The sequence below is a fragment of the Nuphar pumila genome, chromosome 9 (assembly GCF_984573655.1).
Source record: "Nuphar pumila chromosome 9, dmNupPumi1.hap1.1, whole genome shotgun sequence".
In the NCBI taxonomy this organism is placed as follows: domain Eukaryota; kingdom Viridiplantae; phylum Streptophyta; class Magnoliopsida; order Nymphaeales; family Nymphaeaceae; genus Nuphar; species Nuphar pumila.
The window spans coordinates 6,910,295-6,927,357 of record NC_143257.1 but is presented as its reverse complement, the minus strand read 5'-3'; the positions used below and the strand labels follow the sequence as shown (position 1 = coordinate 6,927,357).

Here is a 17,063-nt window from a genome sequence, read left to right as displayed (position 1 = left end):
TAGTTGTAGTTCAACTTCATTCATATTGTACAACCAAATATCTCTTCTCGCGAGGCCCTTCACTGCCACAACCACATCTTGTTCATCTTCATCCACGACATCTACATAGGGGCGTCACGTTACCCATGGTACCATTTCATTCATGGTTGGTGACTGTGTTTCTTGTTGATACAAGTATAGCAAAAAACATAAGAAATTGTTTCAGGAATACTTACATGGTCATTTTGAGCAATTATGTAATACAAGCTTCCTTGCTGATGCGAGGACCAAACCTTCTTCGCTTACTACTATCATCGTCGGTGCTTAACCGTCTCCATATTGCAATACAAGAAAATTTATGTGTCTTGTCACGTGTTAGGGCCTTTCTAATGGATATATGCTCCTATATCCAAACTTACAAGGATCAATATAAAAACATCATTAACACACAATATAGTATATCAAAAAATTTTAGATAATATTTGAGTATAAATCAGAAGTTAAGAAAAAATAAAAGAATGATTACCTCCAACAATATCAATATTTTAGAGAGTTTTTTTCTTCATTTCTGCACTCATTCAAACTTGCATATAAATAATGCGGTAGCTCTCCATGCATACTCATCAACGTGCAAGCATTCTAAGTGTAATCTACTTATTGTCTTTCTACCAGTATCGATGAATAAACAAGTTCAAGAAAAGTACAACAAAAATGTTTTCACCCCCTCTCTAGACTGTACCTCTTTCATCCAAAATAGGACAGTTTGCACCTTTTGGTTGTGAAATGATAGGGTCAAATTATTTTCTCAACCATACAAACCTAATTTTGTCACATGCGAACACATCATCCTGCATATCGAGGAGCTCTTGACCCATCTTCTTGAAATTTTTTCACCGATGTCTAGTGACTGGCTTCCCGTTGCACTTTAATTCCGTGATTTGTGCAACATCCTCCAATGTAATGATCAACTCCATGCTTTCGAATTGGAATACATTTGCTGACAGATTCCAGAATTGGACAACAAACTCTAGGAGACTGTGGCCAGTGTTCTATGGTGTGATTTAAAAGAACTTATGAAAATGCATCTGATCTAACCAATCCTTGACATTTTTTGCCAATGTTTAGAATCATATGTGGGCTCGGTGTCAGTAGAATTAGTGCATATGATGATCCAGACCCTCTAAATCTTCTCCATATAGATCTTGCATTCATAATTAATTTTTATGTTTGAGTATCTATGCTTGTAAAAACCAATATAACATTTTAAAGATTCAATTTACTTGTTTGCAACCTAAACACATGCTTATACATATACACAATGGAGCAAAGTACCTCTGAATGAGCACCGGACCTTGTTTTCCACCAGGACCTCCTCCTCGAAGAATGCATTACTTTATATCCCTGGGGAGGAGGAACCACTTGTGCATTGTACAACTCAACCCCACCCTTCACAACTGCCTCAAGTTTTAGTCTCTCACTCTCCTCCACTTCTTGTTGGCCATCCATAACTGCCTCAAGTTTCAGTCACTCAATCTCCTCCACTTTCTGTTGATTCTCCACAACTGCCTCAAGTTCCGGTCACTACTTAAGTTTCGGTCACTCAATCTCTTCCACTTTCTGCTGACCCTCCACAACTGCCTCAAGTTTCGAGCCCTCACTCTCCTTCACTTATGGATCTTTACTCTCCTCCTCACCATTGCATCCTCTCCTTGCTGATCATTCTCCTTCATCTAGCCTCTGCCACTACAGGTGGCTGCATCTCCAGATCTAGGCAAAGATTGTTGTTAGAAATAATTTCAGGGTGAGCCAATAACTCAAACTTTTTCACTGATTGATCCTCCTCTCCTTCCTTTAATGCTTTTAGGATGAGGGATATTTTATAAGCAATCTCATCAGCCTTTTTGCAGCAACTACTTGTTTTTTCCGAAGTGTTAGCAACTGCTGGGTTGCACAAATATTTCTATGCTCCATCTTGGTGTGACTATCTTTTTTATGGATTATATCTGGCATGCAAATATAAGGCCACGAAGCAAGCTCCCTCTCTACCCAGACGACAAACCTATCATATGTTTCTTAGTAGAAACTATGACTTATTGCAAATGGATAATCACGTACTTTAGCGTGTGTGTTTGAAATATTTTCTCTTTTTTGGGATGTCTGTTGTAGGATGTGTTTTTTTTCTTCTTTGGTGACATATTGCAATACTCAAAAGAATAAATTCTTATAATAACATAAATAAAGAATAGTTAGAATACTTTGCATAGGCAGTATACAAGCATTCACAGGCAGTAATATGATTATTTTAGTGATTCATTTCCATTACCATGCAGCCATGCATATTAGATCAAACGGCAAATAATTATAAGCCTAAACAACAAGCTTAAGTAATAAAAAAGAATGCACTCTAGACCAATAACATATCTCATAGCAAAAATATAGAAATAAGGATTTGACAATATGTTGAAATGTCTAGGTATGAAATTTGACATCACAAAACTATTGTACCAATCCACATTATCAAAATTGTCACAACCTTATAACTTGTTTTCAAAACTAGAAAAGCTAATTGAAAAGGCTTCCTACAATACCGTGCTAAAATGCATCACAAACCATTGCTTGCATTTCATAATTGCACCTAATAACAAAGACAAGCACAAACAATTGCCAAATACTCAAAATAGCTTCACTCAAATAACAAGTTAAAACAAGCTTATTGTAGAAGAATTAAGTAAAAATAGCAACCATAGATCTGGAAAGCATAATGGTAAAAATAGCTGGTAGATAGTAAACAATATAATTAGTTTACTTTGCAAAGCACAAAACCATAAATTTCCAAAGGATTATGTTAAAAATAGCAACCATAATCTATTTGTTTTATAGAACAGAAAAAACAAAATAATCTCAAATGGTAATAGAGCACAAAAAGCAGAAAAAAAACAATATAACCACACAAAACATAATATATCTAAAAATAGCATAATCTCTCTATTTATTAGAGCACAAAAACAACATAATCTCTTTGTTTATAGAGCATAAAAAACAACATAATCTCATGTTGTAATAAAACACAAAAACCAACACAAAAAACAACACAAAAACAACATATATCTAATCTTATGTGGATGAAAATATAGAATATATACACCATGAACAAATCTCTTTGTTTTTTTTCCTTAGTTTAAAAAAAATTATTTGCCAAAAAATAACCTTATTGAAAAAACTAGAATGATTTGCTGAAACAGTCGTCGATGAAGTGTTGTCGATGTGTGAGTCACCGAAAATAGTTGCAAAAAACTTGGCCGGAGCGTAAGAGCTTTGGGGACCATAGGAAACCCTAGGTTATGCAAAATTAAGGTTTGAGGATCACTGATTTGCATGAAAATAGGGTTAAGAAACAAAACAACTTCATTAAATGCTTACAAAATTCTAATGATTAAAAGAAATTTAGCATCAACTCAAGAGAAACTTCGCTATTTTTGCAAACATTTAGCGAATTTTTGCAAACCTTTTAGAAATTTTGCAAGGTAAAACAGATTCTCACATCTCTTAAAGTAGCTATCATGCAAAACTTCTTAAATTTTACAAACTTTTTGTGAATTTCGTATAGAAAGTCAACTTTTGCAACTACCAACGCAAAACTCTTGACAAAATTCACACCCTAATCACCTATATATACAACAAAATTTGCATGATAAAACAAAATCTTGCATCTCTTAAAGTTGACATTGTGCGAAATTCCATGAATTCTACAACTTTTCATGAATTTCACATCGAAAAGTTAATTTTCACAACTATCACATGCGAAAATCTTGACAAATTTTATAGTAAGAGATTTTCGCAAGAGCTGTAGTGATTATCGTAATATAGTTGCAAAAATCGTGGGGATTTTGTGAAAGTGAGGAGCAGTGAATGTCGAGAAATTCATAAATTTTGCATAAATATCATGCAAAATTCTTTTTTAGTGATATTTAGCGGAATAAGGAGAGCGTTAACACACAAAACTCAGGAGATTTGCACGTTCTAAGGGTAAAACGTTCCTAAAAAGGTAGGGAACTTATGAAATTAGACATTGGCAGATTTTAAAATTTGTAGGGCATTTCGGAAAATGCATCAAATTTACCATATAATACGGTCATTTTCCATTTGAGAAATGCTTGGCTGCATGAGTATAAAACATTTAATAAACATAAGGGGTTGCAAGTAAAAACAAAGATATAGGAACAATATGAAAACAAATTACATCTTCTTTTACCAAATAAGCTATAAATAACACAAATATCTAAAATTTTTGTTCTTTGAAGCTTTTTAGGGCAGTTTAAGAAATAAAACTGTTCTCTCTCTATATGTATGTATATATATATATATATCAATGGGTTGAATGTAATCCGACATCCCACCGAATCTGATTGTGTAGGAAGTTTATTTTAAGCATTCAATTTGTAGGAAGTTTTTCATAAAGTTTTAGAAGCATCCAAAGCCAGCTTCTTGTCCAAGGTTTTAAAATGCCTCTTATTTAATTTAAAATGTATTTGTGCGGTGTGAAAACCAAAGATTTTTCATGAAAGTCAATGAAATGTGACGCGTTTCAGTGGCCCTACCACATGAAGCAAACATGAGGGCTTTTTTAGAATCAGTAGAGACCCTTTTTTCCTGTATATGCGTCAGTAATCTTCCGCAGATTGGGAAAATTGTGGGTAAGATGATTTAGAGACGTTTACATGTGCCTTGAATGATGGACCTGCTTCTCTCAATGACCAGTTTCCATATAATTGGGAGAAAAAAATTGGAGGTTTGTGGTGACAGCAGAGGGATCAGGTTATTAAGCCCGAGACCATATACTCAAGAGTTTTAAGAGACATGCAATGTCTTTGAATTTCCTCTTTATTCATCATAGTAAAGCTTTGCTTTCCTTTGCCGGTTGATGTAGGTCATAGACCGAATCATGTATATTTTGTGTTCTTCTTTGGTTGATATTCTTCTTATTGTTCTGGTTTATTTCAACAGTTGACTAGCTCGAGAGTTTGAACTGAGGACCTATGTTTGTGCACCTTCACTTTGCCTGATATTTGTTAGGCCTCAAGCCAGCCCGGAACGACATTCTTGACCCGCTGAAAGCTCAACCTGAAGTTGGTCGAGCTCCGGCCGAGCCTGGGTTCTGTCATGCCAATGTTGGATTGGATTTGGATGGGCCATTTTGATGAACCTAGCGGGGCGACTGGGGCTTGATTGACATTCCTCTTTTAGCATACCTTCTCCTTCAAATCTGCTAAATGGTCAGTTTCTAAAACCATTCTAACTACTATAAAATTCAAATTCAATTAGAATATGAAAATGTGATTTGCAGAATCACATAGGAGAAGGATTAAAAGCTGTTTCATCCATGTTATCTTATCTAGTTCATTAGGGATCTTCCTATAGGCCATGTAATTAAGCAGTTTGCATAAATGGAGCTGAACCCAACCCATTTACACCTCTAATTGACCAAGTTGCTTGAATATTTCAAGTTTTTTGTATATGTTTTCTAAACGAAAGTATCATTTTATAATGCATTCACTTCAATGCTTCTCTATGTTCCAACTGCTCTGAAACAGAACAAGATTTATTGCTTGAAGTTATTTAGAGGGCATGTCAAAGTAGTGCCGTTAAATAAACTGTTCCACCCGTGATGGACAGGTGAGACAACCCAATTATCTTTTTACAAATGGGCGCCCATGGTTCAGATTCAGAGGTAAGAAACAGTAGAAAAATGCATAAAAAAAACTAAATTTTTATTTTTTATTTTTAGGGTTGTTTTGGGGTAGGAGGAGGAGGAGTGGGGAGGGGGTTGTGGGTTGGGTTTGGTAGGTAGACATCTTCATGAGAAGTACATGAACACTTTGGTTGTGATTTAATTAGCTTGTCAGTGTTTGACTTAAATTTACAGATGCTTGGCCATTTATACATAATAAAATGAAAGCTATTTTCACTGGTTATAAACAATAAGCTAAAGAACAAGAGGCTGTCAGGACAGGGCCGACTGGCCTCTTTGGAGATTTGAGTAGGGGTGTCAACGGACCTGGTTTACCCGGACCTGACCCGAACCAAACCTTATAGGGTCTGGGTATGGTGATAAATAAGAAGACCCGATTAAGACCTGGTTCCGGACCCAAAGGTCCGATTAATACATGGATCCGGTTATAGTTTATGAAATTTTATGCCAGACCCAGACCCAACCCGAGTTTTGATTAAGACCCGTAAAAATGAGGAAGATATTGAATCAAAATCCACCTAATTCACAAGGCTTGCAAACCTAAGAATGAGACTTACCCTACCAATGGATACGGTGGAAGGTTAGCTACTCTCTTTGTATTTAGCATTGCCAAAGAAGTAGAGATGCAAACAGGTTGGAGTTAGGTAGGGGGCATTTTGACCCGATACTAGATCCTAATTTTACAGGATTAGGATCCAACTCAAATCTCACGATGGGGTGATGGATTTGGTTAAGATTTGAGTTTCTATACTTATGGGTCAGCTCAAAACCGGTAAGAGCTATGCAGAAAGGGGCAAAGATGGGTGAGTTTACACGTGTTGGATCTAGTTCAGACTTGTGATGGATCTCCTATTGATTTGCATCCCTAAACAGGTGGACATCCTGACCTAAAATTGTATAAATAGCATATATAGGTGATTCGGGATATGACGACCGGAACAAAACCAAAAGGCAAGTTGGCTCGCAAACAAGCCGAATGAGCCGAGCTTGAAGTGTTGAAGCTTGACTTATTTTTGTGGCAAAGCGACCGACTTTGAGCTCATAATGGCTCCGAGCTAAATGAGCTGAGCTCGAACTAGTTTGCTAAAAAAAAAACATTGTTTGAGAGATGGAAGTAATAAAATTATTAAAAAAATAAACAGGTTTAGAGTTAAAAGCAAGCATATTTTATCTCTAAACCTAAACCTATTGCTTGCAAACCAAATACCTCAAATCTAGGGGTGTCAACAGGTCGGGTCTACCCAAACCGACCCATACCAAACCTTATAGGTTCTGGTTCATGTAGTTCTTATCAGGTCCGGGTATGTTTCTCTTATGGTGAGTCTGATTAGATCTGGGTCTGGACCTGATATCATACCCAAAAATCGGGGCCAGGTCTGATTCTACCTGGGTCCGAACCAAGCCGGACCCGTTGACACCCTACTCAAATAATTTGTCCTGCATTATAATATATGACATAAAATAACTCTATCAGAGTTGAGCCAAGCCGATCCTAAATTCTATTTATTGTTTTTTTTTCTTATATGGACCTTGAAAACAAGAACTAAATGCGTATTCGGGTTCCATACAGACTTACATGACCTGGATGTATACTAGGATTCAGGACAATATTCTCTTGGATCTGTATTCGGATCTAATTTTAATTCAATCCATTTGCACTTTTTACACGTAAAACTACTGCTTACTAGCTTTTTTTTTTCACCAGATCCAAATTATCATATAAAATTTGGATCCTGACACAGCTCTACTACATTGGATTTAGTTTCGATCTGGACTCGGTTTCCGACCCTTTGCTTAAAATACCGTTCGAATCTACCATGATCCGACCCGTTTACTTAAAACGAACCGAATAAAAACCCTAGATTCCTATTGGCCGAGTTCTCTCGCAGCAGTGTTTCCGTGTTGTTCTCTTCGTCTCTGCATCCGCTAGGTATTCCCTAAAACCCTAGTTTCTTCAAGATCGCGTTTGTTATATGCGTGTGCAAGTTCCTGATTTGTGGTTATATGCATGTGCAAGTTCCTGATTTGTGGTTGTATTTTCTCGTGAATTGCTCACGCAGAGCCCTAATTCATTCACAATGGCTGCCGGAGAGCTGGCTTGCACGTATGCTTCTCTGATCCTCCATGACGATCACATTCCCATTACGGTACCATTCGTCCCCCTTCCCCCGATTTTCCGTCGTTTTCTTCGTTTATTTTCTCTCTATATATCATGTTTTTTCTATCATTTGCGAGGAATATTGTTGCGTTGTTATTGTTCATTGATTTCTGTATTTCTTTTGGGATTTTGGGGATATTTTGATAATCTTAATAAGATTTCATGGAGTCTATCGATTTGTGTCTTATTATTTGCCCCAAAAAGGGATAGTTTTCCTTTGGTGCTATGATGTGCTACAACTTAGGGCGCTTCGTCTATGTTTTGCATTATTTTTATTGGATTGTTTTTTTTATAGTTCTTTCGGAATATCCGATCATTTCGGTTTTGGTAGTTTGTAAAGCGGGAGGTTGAATCCTGTGCTTATAGTCAAAGTAAACAGATCATGTGTGAAGCTTGTGTATTGCTGTGCTGAAGTGGTTTCTGGAGATTTGGTCTTTGGTTGTAGTGGGTTTCAGTTTTAGTAGAAGCATGGTTGTTCGGTTTTTAAGGAATTTACTAAGCTGATTGGATCCATAATTTTGGGTGATGTTCGCTGTCTCTAGGTTGCTGTGTTATGTAGCAGGAGCTGCTAGTTGCAAACTTATCGATCCTTCCAAACCATCCACCTCATTTTCAAAGAAATCTCATGCTTTATCATTGTTAACGTTTGCTGCTCTCTCTCGTTTTGAGAGGAAGCACATGCATTATTAAATGTTAATCACTTGTGTGAGCACAGTACCTATTCTCAGCCAGTTGAGTGAAAATGCAGATATCCTCTACATCCACAAGTTTTGTAAAATTTTAAAGATGAACTCACAGTTATATGGAGACACAAAAATGAACTGACAATGATGACAAAACTAACTGGCTACAGTTGCACTTACTTTCTATTGATGCTATTTTGTCTTGCTTTCTGTTGAGAACTCATCTCTGACTACAGGTGCACTTACTTCACTTATTCTCTTATAAAATGTATACTGTCTTGATCAGATTTCACCTTGTGTGTCTATATCTCCACTTAGCAGCTGCTTTATTCCCTCTTTAGGGTGGTTATCATATACTCCGATTGTGATGGGAATGTGCTTCCATAATTTGTATCCTTGAGCTCTCATATCCAAATGAATATTGCACTTATTGTATGTATAAATATACAAAGAGGGAAAATTACACTGAAAGTTGGGCATGCTTGACATGGTTGAAGACTATCTGCTTTGGGTAGCTATATGTGCATATGCCTGTCTAGTAGATAAAACCATTGTCACCGATATCGCCGATATTTTGAAAATATCATCGCGGCTATTTCAAGGTAGCCGATAATATCGAATATATCATGATATTTTCAAAATATCATGATATTTTTTGAGAAAATTATTATTTTTTTATTTTAAGTTTGCATTTCTTATTTTTTTGTTTCTTTTATATTTTAAAACCTTTAAAACATGTTTTTTTATATTTTGAAAGAAAAAGTAATGCAAAACTTATTATTTTCTTAGCTTTTTTGTTGTTATTTATATTTTTTTTTCAATTTTTTAAACTCTCAAGATTTTCCCAAGATATTCCTGAGATTTATCAACTTTGGTAAGTCTTTTCGAGAAATACCCTCACCGAGAAATTACCTTTAATGATACGGGTGACTATGGATAAAACAGTATAAGTAACAAGTTCATAAAATGCTAATGCAGATGAAATAAAAACCCTCCTATTAAACATTGTTGGAGATGCTTTCAAATAATTTTATGCATCAAGTAAACAAGTCGGTTCTCTCTCTCCCTCTCAGATATATATAGGAAAACCTGTAAGGTTGAATGGTCATTCCTCGAATGAGCGTCGGATGACGTTCGTTCGCCCAAATGTTAAAAGAAAAAGGAATTAGAGGTGGTCCTTGGCTGCCGATAATTCTCTGGGTGGAAAACCGACGTCAGTGACCGCCACTAAAGGGTCCACAAACCCAAAAAAAAATAGTGCCTGCGATTAATGGCAACACTATAGGCTACTCTCTCTCTCTCTCTCTCTCTATATATATATATATATATATTATATAGGGAAATGAAAACCTACAAAATGGACACCGTGATAAATGAAACATGATATTGGATTTTCGATGTTTTTTCTCGAAATTCTGTTCCCATAGATGTGTTCAGCTTGATTGGTTTACTAGAAACACTTAAATCATGCATTATGGATGGGAAAAAATAGTATTTGGAGCCTCAAAAGTTTATAAAAATTGTAGACCGTAAATTTTTGAAACCTTATAAAAACATATCCATGGATCAGGATCAAATGCTCCAAGTAGTGATTCCTAAACAAGCATATAAAACACATCTGTATGGTTAGAATTTCGAAAAAGCATTGAAAATCCAATAGCATGTTTATGGTTACACACACATCTTATTTATTTATTTAACATTAAACTAGTTATATTAAATTAGTTGTATTAATAGATTTAAATGACCAAAAGATCCTTATAAAGAATGGCACTTTTTAAACCACGGTTACTTTTTCGTGTAATGTGTCTTGTTTTGGAGGTAAAACAAAAGTCAAATGCATTTTCCATAGAGTGAAAATGTGTACTTTACAAATTTGAATATGTATAGGCTTCACTTGAAGTTTTGTTGGCAATATCACTTTTCATTTTCAAATTTATAGCCCTATACTGATACTATAAAGAAAAAGAAAGAAATCCTTAATTGTTGTTGTGCAAAGTCTCACTGCTCGACAAATTCATCGTGATCTCTTTCTTAAATAGAGGTATATACTATCACCCAGTGTTGTTAAAAGCATGCTTCGAGGGGCAAAAAGCGCACCTTGATGCGAGGTGCAGCCTACTAAGCCTCAGTGCGCATCTAAAAAGCACATTAGGGTGCGAGGCGTGCGCTTCATGCACCTCGAGGCGCACTTTTGCGCCTCGAGGTGCACCTCACACGTGAGGCACATGCCTCTTATATAAGCTGGTCAAATGGGGTCAAAGGCCCCATTTGACCACTTTAATGCTATTAAAAAACAAAAAAAAGTTTATAAAAAATGAAAGTTTTCCCGGTGCTCCGGTGACCGACCCACTTTAATGCTATTAAAAAAAAGTTTAGGTCGTCTTCCCTTCTCTCCTCCTCCACCTCCCTTTCACTGCTTCGGCAACTGACCCACTGTTCCAACGAAAGCTTCCAGCAACAAAAGTTTCTCTGTCTCTCTCTCTCTATTTGCTTTTTTTTTTTTCTTCCTCTTTTTTCCTTTCCCCTTTCTTCCCTTCTCTTTCTTTTGTTCTTTCTTCTTCTTTTTGTTTTCCCATTTCTTCTTTTCTTTTTTTTTCACTTCCCCCTTTCTTCCCATCTCCTTCTTTCTTTCTTTTTCTTTTTCTTTTTCGTTTTTCTTCTTCTTTTCTTAACCCTCTTTTTGATTCTTCTTCTATGTTTTTTCTATATTATTAATTTTTCTTCCTTTTCTTCTCTATTTCTTTTTTTTTCTCTTTTTTTCCTTATTCTTTCAGTGATGAGCCTCATTCAAGGATGAGTCGGGCTTGAGTTCGGCTTGGTTAAGCATGAGCATGAGTCGGGACACAAGCTCAGTCTACTGGTAAACGAGCCGAGCCGGAGTTCGAATGTGCACTGATCGGTTTGTTGGGCATGTTTATCAGTGCTAATTGTTGCATGTGAGGCCTGATTGTCTCTTTAAATTTGAACAATAATGGTTGTATGACACATCCTTTTGCGACGTCTTTAAGTCAGAGTGAAACGCCATGATCTTCGGCAAGTGGACAAACTTATTGTAAAAATCTAACCTGAAAAATCAATAAATTTTTTTATTAGTCAAATGGATTATGAAAGAGTAGCATTTAAAATATTATGAAAAAGAACATAGCATATGCATATTTATTTTTGTTTTTTTATTTAGTTAATTTTTTAATATTTTTTTGAAGCTTACGCTTTACACTTTGAGGCTTACGCTTTGCTTCACGAGCAGGTCTTATGCCTCGCTACAGCTCAATGCCTAAGTCACAGGGACTCGACAAAGCAGGTGCCGCACCCGCGTCGACGCGATGCAGGTGTGGCACCTGGTGCGGTCAACATGAACCTGAGTGCGGTAACACACCCAGGGTTGTTTTCGTCCAATTTTTTAACATAATTTTTTTTTCTGTTGCCCGATCAAAAGGGGCTGTGAAAGAGGATTAGGGCAAAATTTTTTTGCCCTAATCCTCTCCTCTCCCGCGCAGCTCCGCTCTCTCGCTCGCCTCCTCTCCTCCCGACGTCTCACAGGGGAGCCCGACGCCACCTCCTCCTCTCCCTCGTCGCAGGTACCCTCTCACTCTCTCTCGCTCTCTTGTCGGGTCGGCAGGGGAGGGGCCGAGCCCCCCTCCCTGTTTTTGGCAGGAGAGGGGTCGAGCCCCCCACCCCACTCCCTCTGATTTCAGGGGAGGGGCCGAGCCCCTCCCTGTATTCGGCAGGGGAGGGGCTGAGCCCCCCTCCCTACTCCCTCTGATTTCAATGGAGGGGCCGAGCCCCCCACCCTTCTCTCTCTCTCTCTCTCTCTATATATATATATATATATATATATATATATATATATATATATATTCTGCCGCAACCCCGCACCCAAGGTTTTTGAAAGTGCCGCACCCCCGCACCCGCACCCATGTGACATAGCTCAACGCTTTTCACAACATTGCTATCGCCATATTTTATGATATTCTGTTTGCATTTGAGCGTACTACTCATAATTGACTTTCATTCTCCCATACAGTTTGGAATTTTTCATAGGTTCTTCATAATGAGGTAGTGGTTAAACTCCCCCTGGAGAAAATTAAAAGCTTATGGAAATTGATTCAGAATCCAACACTGAAATTATTTATTTATGCTTATGGCCATGGTTCCTATATTGATGTATTGCACTTTGGCTGTTAGGTGTTTTTGTTTTTTTACATGGAGAAGCTGCACCCAGGATCACAGACCTGGCTGCCATGCTGGTCTTAGCCTGCTGTACTTGGTGGCACCAAACTCTGTCCGTTGACTCCGTTCCCCCATTGACCCCCAAGCAGCCTCCTACTTTGCCTTGTGGAAGGGTGTCCTCACATGGGGACTCAAACTCGGGGCAGCGGGCGACCTTCCTATCCACAAGCCTGAGACCATTGGCTGTCAGTTTGTTTTGGTTATATTGTGTTATAAGTTAACTACACATCATCTTGTGAGTGTGGTGACAAGCATATTGTTGTGATCTATGGTTGTGCTGAGCAAAAAATGTCTCTTATTGTCGTTTTGTGTATGCTACGCTTATTTTGGGTTTGTTCTGCTCTTTCTAATGAGTCTATACATCAAATTGCTTGACAGGCTGAGAAGATTGCCACATTGGTCAAGTCAGCTAATGTTTCCGTTGAATCTTACTGGCCAAGTTTGTTTGCAAAATTGTTAGAGAAGAGAAACGTTGAAGATCTTATCTTGAGCGTTGGATCGGGTTTGCACCATTTTATTACTCTTTACCCGGTTTTGGGATTTTCCTTTTTTATGTAAATTTTTGTTGTGAAAAAGTAAGAAATTGTCCGCAGGAGGAGGTGGTGCACCTGTGGCAGTATCTGCTCCTGCTGCTGCTGGTGGTGCAGCTCAGGTTGCTGCTGCTCCTGCTGCTGAAGAAAAGAAGGTATTACTTTAATATTTTTTCCATGTTTGTCCTTTATGGCTTACTTAATTTCTGACTGTTGGCTCCTTTCTGTTTTTTCCTTTTTTTTATCACTTTATTTTAGGAGGAACCAAAGGAAGAGAGCGATGATGATATGGGATTCAGCTTGTTTGATTAGCTTCTGTGTTGCAAAATTTAGATAGTTCCATTCTAGTTCATTGGTACTGCCTTTGTTGCAAAATTTTGATAGTTCGTCAATTATCTTTTCATTATATCAATTTTTCTAGGTGTGTTGGGTTTTCCTTCGATACTCTAGGATTTTTTGTGTTACAGGATATTATTTTGTGTCTTGTTTGTGATTTGGTTAATTGGTTATGGGGAGTGAAAATATGTGGTTCAGTGAGGTCCCTAATCAAAACTCCCGATTTTTAACAGGTGGATTATTTGGTTGATTGTTTCCAGGGGTTCCAACGAGTTGGGGTTGAGTTGGGTCTGTAATCTGAACCTCAATATTTTTCACAGGATGCCAATCCTAGTGTAAGATCCAAATGAACGGCCAGATAAGTGTTTGGCATATCGAGTCTGATTTCGGTTCGGTTGAGTTTGAATGAATATTTCTTCAAGGCTTTGGTCTGAATCGAATCCGATCCACAGATGGATGAAAAGCCTTGTTCTCATCCTTTTGTTAGTGTATCTGGTGTAACCATACCAGACCCAGATCTTGATTCAACTTTGTGTAATCTAAATTGGATCTTGATCTGGATTTTGATATGCTAAATCAGATTTGAATTGAGAATTGAGATCAGTCACTATCCCTCTATATTTGGCCTATTTGCACCCTTAATTGGTACCTCCTTCATAATTTTAGTTCATGGGAAAAATATGTAGGCGTTAAAACCTTATGACCGCCTGCCTAGCTGCATAAGCCCCATCCCACTACGCCAAATCCCTTTGGGGGTGGAATTGACTGTTAGATTGTATTTTTTAATATAAAAATATGATTTTATGCGTCCTTAAATTTATGAAAATTCTTACTCATGGATTTTTGAAGCCTTATAAAAAGCAGTTCACTTGTCATAATCAGATGATTCAAAAGCCTGTTCTTACTAAGCAGACCTTGTAAGTCACATTTGCATGGTCAGATTCTCTAAAAAAGAGTGAAATTGAAAAATTAAGAAGATAAGGATCAAGTATTTAACAGCCGTTTCATCTCCATTGGTGCTGCTCCTCTTCAATCTATTGCCCTTCATTCACAGCATCAACCTTGTTTTTGGTTTGGTTCTTCAATTCTTGTTGATGCTGCCGCATCACTAGCTTTCCCCTTGCATGTTTGTTGCTACAGCACCTTGAGTTCCATGGTTTCTTTAACTTAAAGCGTTACATGAGATAAGTCGATAACTGTATATTCCATCGACCCAAGTAGCTTTCTTTTTCCTTTTCTCTTTCCTAAGTAATTCCTTTGTTCTAATTTTGAAAACCAAATACTTTTCTTTGGTCGATTTACCAAGCCATGTTGATTTATGTAAAAGATGGGTTTCTAGAATGAGGGCATATCAGTAATTTTAATCCATCATGGAAAAAGTTTATGTGCGAGTTCAATGGTTAAACAGATAAAATAGTAATTTTATAATATTATTAGGAAACTCCTCTTTCTTAAAAATTTTCTTAACTCAAGGACAAACCATAGTTACCAGAAAGCAAAGTAGTATGAAGCATTAAGCAGAGTTCCTTTGAGAAGTCATCCTAAAAGCATATGAGAAGTGAAAAAGAAAACATGAAAGAAATGAAGAGAAACAATGGGAAAATGAGTAGGAAGCGAAAGAGGAGAGAGTGAGAAGCGAAAAATTAAATAAAAACATACAAATATAAAAAACAAGGAAAGAGAGAAAAATGAGGGAAAAGCGACAGGCAAAGCCAAAGAAAAACAAGTGAGAAACAAAAAGGATGTGAGGGGGAAGCGAGTGGGAAGCACACTTTCCCCATGCTTCTCGCTTCGGAAGCACCCTCCAACCCCCTTCCTTAAAGAGGTGCTTTCAGTAGGTATGGAGCAGACTAACATCTAACAACAGTCTACATTCGATTAACATTACTAACCTTTGTGTGCAGTTGAAAAACCTAAAAGTTTGGCCTGGATATGAATTAAACCGAAGGTTTGGTAGGTATTTGAAAATTTCCGATCTCTCAAAAGGGATGCTGATATACTTCAAGCTGATAAGAAAAGTACTTGTGATCGTTCTCGCCTTGAAGCTTGTGAAAATTGGTCACAAGATTGAACTTGTGATTATTCATCCCTACCTGTGATCAAAGCCAACATATCCATAATTCAAATCCTTGGACGTTTTTCTTTGTTTATTGCATTTTGAGGGACTTATCTATTCCTTCTTCCCGGCAATTTAGTTTCCCAGCAGTCTCCAATCATAATCAATAGAGTTCCATTTTTCAAATGGCTTTCAAACTTCTGTCATCATTAATTACCTCAAATTCTCAAACAACGTTAGCTCTTTTGAGTTGACATAGATTGTATGCTCAATTGCCCACCTGAGTTAACCTTTCTGAAGGGCGTAGGCCCTCGTCAATATGTTTTTTTTTGCTTGGTACCTTCGATTAGTTTGGTGTTGAACCTTATGAGTCAATGAAATAGATATGGTTTGATACATAATCCAAATTCCATCCCATTTGGTAGACAAAAGAACTGGTTCACTAATAAACTTTCCTTTTTATCAATTCTGTAAGAGACAGATCTTACTAATCAGTATTATATCTAGACCCATTTCTCCTCCTCTTTCAATAGAGGATATAGCAATTTCACTCGCATCCATAAGTCTAAGCAGTAGGCAATATACCTTTATATTATTAGTCATTCTTTGATTAAAAACAATCACACCATCACATTAAGTAACCCATTTCTCATCGGGTTCTTCGTCATAAAATAGATATAAATTGTATGCTTAAAATTACTAATCCCTTCATCATAAAAAAAGACAAATTGTATACTTAAAATTACTAATCCCCAAGGAAGAGATTTTCATTGTTGAGTTTGAGGTTGCCATAGCAGGTCAAGTTTTCTACGTGCTGACAGTCTTACTGGGTTAGAAGAGGAAGCTGGAATGAGAATGAGCTGAAAAGGGGGAATAAGAAAGCTTGTTAATTATTTGCAGTGATAAAAGTAGTTTTTTTAAATATGCAAGTTGATAGCGGTTGCCTTGGGGCATGTTTGCTTGGGCCAAGTTAAAAGAGTTATACATTGAGAAGTGAAAAACTTAAATAGGACTTTCAGAATGTTTTTTATTATTTACTAAAGAGTATTAACATCATTAGAGGGTGTAAATTCTTTGAACATTTGCCACCAGAAGGCTCCATAGCTCCCACCTTGTTTGCATGCGTCATGTTATTGCCATAAATTTGGCTTAAAGAAGCGAAAATGACTTCCCATGAAATTGCACACAGGTCACGCAAGCTTGGAATGATTGAAAGCGTGCATGGCTGCAAGTATGATGCAGGAGCCGAGCGAGACCAGGGCCCACATAGCCTAATTGAGTCCCATTTACTAATTTTCTTATTTGGGTTTATTTATAATTTAAGTTTGGATCATCAAGT

At 37.2% G+C, this 17,063-nt stretch overlaps 1 protein-coding gene across 1 annotated transcript; it reads left to right on the top strand.

The window, feature by feature from the left end:
• The first annotated feature begins 7,605 nt into the window (after positions 1 to 7,605).
• Positions 7,606 to 13,854, top strand: LOC149828339 (large ribosomal subunit protein P1-like). The gene is made up of 5 exons (XM_090016826.1): positions 7,606 to 7,658; positions 7,789 to 7,875; positions 13,181 to 13,304; positions 13,396 to 13,487; positions 13,591 to 13,854. Exons 2-5 carry the CDS (start codon positions 7,807 to 7,809, stop codon positions 13,642 to 13,644), a joined length of 339 nt encoding a protein of 112 aa, XP_089872952.1. The 5' UTR covers positions 7,606 to 7,658; positions 7,789 to 7,806; the 3' UTR covers positions 13,645 to 13,854.
• Positions 13,855 to 17,063: the final 3,209 nt, after the last annotated feature.

Bases quoted from the DNA above. Each gene is read 5' to 3' on its own strand.
- LOC149828339 (XM_090016826.1), top strand. From the start codon at position 7,807: ATGGCTGCCGGAGAGCTGGCTTGCACGTATGCTTCTCTGATCCTCCAT. The intron at 7,876-13,180 runs GTACCATTCGTC...ATTGCTTGACAG, and splicing joins ACGATCACATTCCCATTACG to GCTGAGAAGATTGCCACATT. The intron at 13,305-13,395 runs GTTTGCACCATT...AATTGTCCGCAG, and splicing joins TATCTTGAGCGTTGGATCGG to GAGGAGGTGGTGCACCTGTG.